At 41.7% G+C, this 6,292-nt stretch overlaps 1 protein-coding gene across 1 annotated transcript in view; it reads left to right on the forward strand.

Moving 5' to 3' along the window:
* Window positions 1-5,643, forward strand: part of LOC103212020 (RAD52 motif-containing protein 1-like) — a 32,175-nt gene extending 26,532 nt beyond the window's left edge. Inside the window, exons 5-6 of the mRNA XM_007958023.1 lie at window positions 3,183-3,281; window positions 5,567-5,643. Of these exons, the coding sequence (XP_007956214.1) occupies window positions 3,183-3,281; window positions 5,567-5,643 (176 nt within the window). The remainder of the gene's footprint in view (window positions 1-3,182; window positions 3,282-5,566) is intronic.
* The last annotated feature ends 649 nt before the right edge of the window (window positions 5,644-6,292 follow it).

A 6,292-nucleotide genomic window follows, 5' to 3' on the forward strand; every position in this document is an offset into this window, starting at 1 on the left:
TGTGACGTCTTTGTGTTTATATTTAATTGATGATTGTATGTTGGAGTTACTTGCTCACGATTTTCATTTTCTTTGTTTTGTTTGTATGTTATCTATGCAAGCAGGGTACTGTGCTCCTCTATTTGCTAGTTGACAGCACTTACACACTCACCACCTGTCTCCTTTCCTGTTGTCAGCATCTTGTATGTCCCTGCTAACCTTGAGAAAGAGAAGTCTATTCTTAGGTCCCTGCAATTCGAATGAGAATGCTATCACTTTAAAATCCAAAATGGTTGCCACTTGTAAAGATTCAAAATGGCTGCGCCCTTGGTCACTTTAAATATCCAAAGTGGCCGCCACTTGTAAACATTCAAAATGGCTACGCCCTCAGTCACTTTAAATATCCAAAATGGTTGTGCCCTCTGGACAGTGGAAAGTCAACAGCTCAGGTTGTCTCCCTCCCTGCTGTTATGCTGGAGGTCATAAGCCTCCAGCGCATTTGTCCCTGCAGCCCTTGGTGACCAGGGTTGATCTTTAGGTCAGTTCTCAGGTCCCAACATCACTTGGAAATATTCAGGCTGTCGGTCCCGTTAGAGTAACTCTCAGTTTGCACCTCCGACTGTCTCTGTATTCACTGTTTTTCAGGTTTTTTCCACTAGTTGGTGCCTAATCCACTTCTGCATAGTTCCTTTCAATGCTCAGGGCTCCAGGATTATCTTCTGTATCTCTGTCAATTGGTTTTTCTTTTCTTTGTTGAAGAGGGTCTGTGTTGCATGTCTGCCTATTCCTCCATCTTACTGGAAGTCCATCTGCCAGTTCTTTTTGGTATAGTGACTGTGTGTATTCCATCCATCTTCTTTTGATGTTTCCTGCATCATTCAACATATTGCCTGTGGAATCTTTCAGTATTCCAATTACAGGCTTAAATTTTTTCCTCAGTTCTTTCAGCTTGAGAAATGCCAAGCATGTTCTTCCCCTTTGGTTTTCTAACTCCAAGTCTTTGCACTTTTCATTATGACAATTGACTTTGTCTTCCTGAGCTCTTCTTTGAAATGTTCTGTTCAACTCTTTTTTGCTGTCAATACTTCCATTTGTTTAGCTACTCTCCATTCAAGGGCAAGTTTCAGAATCTCTTCTGACATCCATTTTAGTCTTTTCTTCCTTTCCTATCTTTTTACTGACCTTTTGCTTTCTTCGTGTGTGATGTTCTTGATGTCATCCCACAGTTCCTCTGGTTCTCGGTCATTGGTGTTCAGTGCATCAAATCTATTCTTTACATGGTCTCTAAATCCAGGAGGGATATAATCAAGGTCATATTTTGGCTCTCATGGACTTATTTTAATTGTCTTCAGCTTCAGCTTGAACTTGCTTATGAGCAGCTGATGGTCTAATCAGCAATCAGCTCCTGGCCTTGTTTTGGCTGAAGATACTGAGCTTCTTCATTGCCTTATTCCACAGATGTAGTTAATCTGATTCCTGTGTACCCCATGTGGTGAAGTCCACATGTATAGCTAGCCACCCTTTGTGTTGTTGAAAAAAGGTGTTTGTGACGAATAGATTGTTGTTCTTGCAAAATTCTGTCATGTGATCTCCAGTGTTATTTCTATCACCAAGGCCATTGTGTTAGATTGGGTTCTCTAGAGAAACACAAAAAACCAGCAAAGTATATATATATATATTTAGAGAGAGAGAGAGAGAGAGAGAGAGAGATTTATCTTAGGAAAATGGCTCACAAGCGTATAGAAGCCGACAAGTCCAAGCCGAAAAGTCCGTCTCTGGAGGAGATGGGGCTTGCGGCCGCCTTGGCTTCCGCAAGCACAGGGGAGCCGAGAGATTCAAGCTGGCATGCAGTATACTGGTTGTTGATTCCAACAAAAGATGAATCCGAGATCTCCAGGCCGAGCGGTGGGCCACTCACTCAAGGAAGTCTGTAGTTCGCACACCAGGGTTCCAATTCCTTAAGGAATGCGGTTCTTCCAGGTTGTCCTTGGATATCATTGCAAGCAGGCCACACCCCTAGGGAAACTCCCCTTGGGCAGACTGGCCACTCAGAACACAGTCATCTGATCCCATCATGGGAACAACCACACAGAACTGGGATCCAGCCAAGTTGACACATAGCTCCAACTATCACAGCCATATTTTCCAGTTACTGGTGATTCTTCTTTGTTTCCAACTTTTGCTTTCCAGTCATCCGTGATAATTAACACATCTTGAATGTATGTTTGGTCAATTTCAGACTGCAGAAGTTGATAAAAATCTTCAATTTCTTCATCTTTGGCTTTGGTGTTTAGTGTGTAAATTTGAATAATAATAGTTTTAACTGGTTTTCCTTGTAGGCGTATGGATATTGTCCTGTCTGACAGCATTGTACTTCAGGATAGATCTTGATCCATTCTTTGTGATGATGAATGCCACGCCATTCTTCTTGAATTTATCATTCCCAGCATAGTAGAACATACGATCGTCTGATTCAAAATGGCCAAAACCAGTCCATTTCAGCTCACTAATGGCTAGAATATGAGTCTTTATGCATTCCATTTCATTTTTGATAACTTAATTTTCCTAGATTCATGCTTTGTACATTCCGTGTTCTGATTATTAATAGATGTTTGCAGCTGTTTCTTCTCATCTTGAGGCATGCCACATCAGCAAATGGAGCTCCCAAAAGCTTTACTCTATCCATGTCATCAAGGTCGGCTCTACTCTGAGGAGGCAGCTCTTCTCTAGTCGTATTTTGAGTGCCTTCTGACCTGAGGGGCTCATCTTCTGGGACTATATTGGACAGTGTTTCTGGGCTATTCATAAAGTTTTCCAGTAGTGCATCAGATAGTGTTTCACTGCTGTTCATAAGGTTTTCACTGGCCAATTGTTTGAGAAGTGGATGGCCTCTTCCTTCTTCTGAATCTGTCCTAGTCTGGAAGCTCTGCTGAAACCTTTCCACCATGGGTACCCTGCTGGCATTTGAAACACCAGTGGCATAGCCTCCAGCCTCACAGCAACACTCAAGCCACCACAGCCCAACAGACTGACAGATTTGTCTCTCCCTTAGCTGTTCCAAACTGCTCTGCTCATTTCCTGGTCTTCCCTGCCTGCTTGCTTACTCGGCCTGCCCCTGGGGCGCTCTACACAAACACCTGCCTTCCGCTGGTCCCACTTATTCAGATAAAAATTTTAAATCCTTTTGTTTTTGTTGGATTTAGGGCCATTATCATTGCTTATGAAAAGGAAGATAACACAGAAGCTTGCCATTCAGAGGGCTTTGTCAGATGCATTCCAGAAACTATTGATTGTGGTTTTAGGTAAGACTTGCTTGATGATCTCCAAGGCATTTCAGTTTCCATGAGTAAGTAAACTCATTTTGAAAAGTAAATTGGGTGAAATGGGGCTGACAAGAGACAAGGTTTTAGTCACTGCTTGGCCACTGACAGGTACCCTGAGAGACCGAGTAGTTGAACCTGTGGCCTTGGGACCATAGTCCCAGAGGACATCAAGCTCAACTGGCATAACATACTACACAAATCATTGTTCCACCTTCTACTGTGGCTAGTAGCGACTGAGATCTTAAAAGCTTTTGCAAGCTGCCATCTAGATACAACGTCCAGGGCCAAGAAGAATGAAGAAAACCAAAAATTCATGGAAACAATCAGTCCTGGCGACTGGTACACCATCTGATCTGCAGCCTATATGACTGTGAGACCAGAAGAAATAGATGGTGCTCGGCTACTACTGTCAACCACTTGGAAGAGGATCTTTGTAGGAGATCCTGGATAGACAAGGGGAACAATGTGGAACAAAACTCAAAATCATTTGGGGGGGGAAAAAAAAAGCAGGGAACAGGTTTACTGGCCCGATGAAGCCTGGTGGAACCACTGAGACTATGGCCTCTACCTGTCCTTCAGGTCTGGAATTGAACACACACCTGTAGCTTCCAGCCAAGCAGTAGACAGGCATACTAGTTGAGCATTTATCTGAGGAAGAGAGAAAGAAGGGCTGCTCAGGCACAGGGAGACAGCTCAGGGAGTAGGAGTACATGGAGGGATGGTCACAGGGAAGCGGTACCTATCGGGAGGAAGTGGGAGAGGAGATGTTGCATTGTGCTAAATAGTGGTCAATGTCATGAGACAAAGTGTATGTGTTCTGTAAATTTTCACCCAAATCACAATAAAAATAAAAATTAAAAAAAAAAAAGTAAATTGGGTGAAAACATGGATATCTAAAGCACTCCAGTTATACTTTCCTTTTACCAAATGACCTACAGCAGTAGTCTCAAATTCATTCTTTGTGACATCTGTAAGAAAAGTGACAGCAGATATTACCCTACATTGTGGGTGTGGAATGACTTGCCTCAATTCACACCAAGTAAGTGTTTGATCCAGGGCTTCTTCCTCGATTACTTACCTACTATGCAGAATAGTATAACTTTGGACACCTAGGTTTACAGCCAAGCTCTGTCTCTTAGATTGTTACTGCCTTTTTAGGTTTTATAGGCAGAGAGATTTTAAAGTATTTACTATCTCTAAGGTGCAGTTTCCTTATCTGGAAATAGAGTTAGTAACACTACCTTCTCATGGGCGTGTAAGAGTAAATGAGATGAATGGGAAAAGCTCGAAACCCAGGGAAGGGTCACTATGAGTCAGATCCGACTCGATGGCAGTGAGTGAGTGAGTGAGTGAGGCTAAAGTACTCAGGCCAAAAAGCTTATGGCTCTTGTTTGCCTTGAGGAGCAGTTGTGTTGTTTATGATGTACAAGGCTTCAGTTTTGGCCAGTAGAGGTCCCTAAATGGCACAAATAGTTTGCACTCTACTGCTAACCTAAAAGGTTGGTGGTTCAAATCCATCCAGTGGTACTTTGGAAGAAAAAGCCTAGCAGTCTGCTGCCATTAAGATTACAGCCAAGAAAACACTGTGGAGCACAGTTCTGCTCTGTAACACGTGGAGTTACAATGAGTTGGAATCAACTTGATGGCACCTAACAACAACAGAGTGCTCAAATGATTGCCGTCTGTCCAATGTTTTGTTCATTGAATCTGCTGGAATTTTGATCCCCAAGGAATAGACATTTACTTCTTGCTTCATTATAAGCATTTACTTCCTATTAAGGAGGTGTCTACTATGGTCCAATTGTCTCTTTCCCAGTTTTGAATTTACCTTGACCCCCATCTAATGCCTTACTATTTAGTCATATTATAGTTGAACATTTTTGCTTGTACAATTTTTGTTTTCTATGTCGTTGTTCCTAACTTAGTTCCTATCTCTAATCTTATATAGTTCTTTGGACTGAACACAGTTGATAATACATTCTCTTAAACAAGTGTGTATAATAAAAAATTAAGTGTAGGGTGAAGAAACTTCAAGGAAAAGTGTTTTTATCATCTGCTTTTAGGAGTCAAAAGAATGCCTAATTATTGGGTGCTGCCATTTTATGTGGAGTCCTTGAGTAGTGCATATATTTGACTGCTAACCCAAAAGTTTGCTATCCAAAGTGGTAACAGTTTTGGCAACTGGTTGGTTGGTTTGTTTTTTGCATGCAAGGAGTTTTAGTACAAGAATAATTTTGAACTGATCATTTTTAATTTTATTTCAGAAAGTGGTAAAATAGCTGTGGAGTACAGACCCGGTGAAGAGATCATAGATGCCAGAACCGAAGAACTACAGGTTTAATTCATGTACACGGAGAAAATTATGCTTGAGGTTTATATAGATAGTGCAGCCAGAATTCAAGACGACCAGCAGGCATGCCATAGACATGCACAGACTCTGGCATCCTTAGGATAGTATAACACTCTGAAACAGCTTCTGAGTGCAAGGAATTCCTAGGGCTTTTCCTGAAGTCCTGCCCTTGGCTCTGACCCCTTACCTGATGTTCGGAGAGCAGGACTGAGAAGTCTCAGAGTGTTCTTACAGTCATGGGCATAGGTGAGGGGCCATTCTTCCCCTTCAGGACTTAGGGATGCTAGGCTGCTTAAGTATAGGCCTCTCAGAACTGCCCTCAAACAGTGTCTCAGGGATTTGGGAACAAAATAACTATGGCCTCAAAAGTGATTACACTAAAGCTTGTGAAAACTACTATGCCTTTCAAATAAAGTGTATTGCCTAGATCTCAACATCTCATAGCCAATGTAATGTTTCACTGAAGAACCTTTTTCTAAATCTGTTACATGAATGGCCTAAATTATGCATTAAACTGCTAGTGTAGTTTCTAAAAGAATTTACTATCTGTAGGATATTTTCTCTAAAAATAATGATGATAATAATAAAGTTAGGAGCAGAAGGATGTGTTTTATTGACCTGGATCGATGAGAACTTAAAT

Source organism: Orycteropus afer, unplaced genomic scaffold (genome assembly GCF_000298275.1).
Source record: "Orycteropus afer afer isolate SDZICR_OR568_19922 unplaced genomic scaffold, OryAfe1.0 scaffold00834, whole genome shotgun sequence".
Taxonomy (NCBI): Eukaryota; Metazoa; Chordata; class Mammalia; order Tubulidentata; family Orycteropodidae; genus Orycteropus; species Orycteropus afer.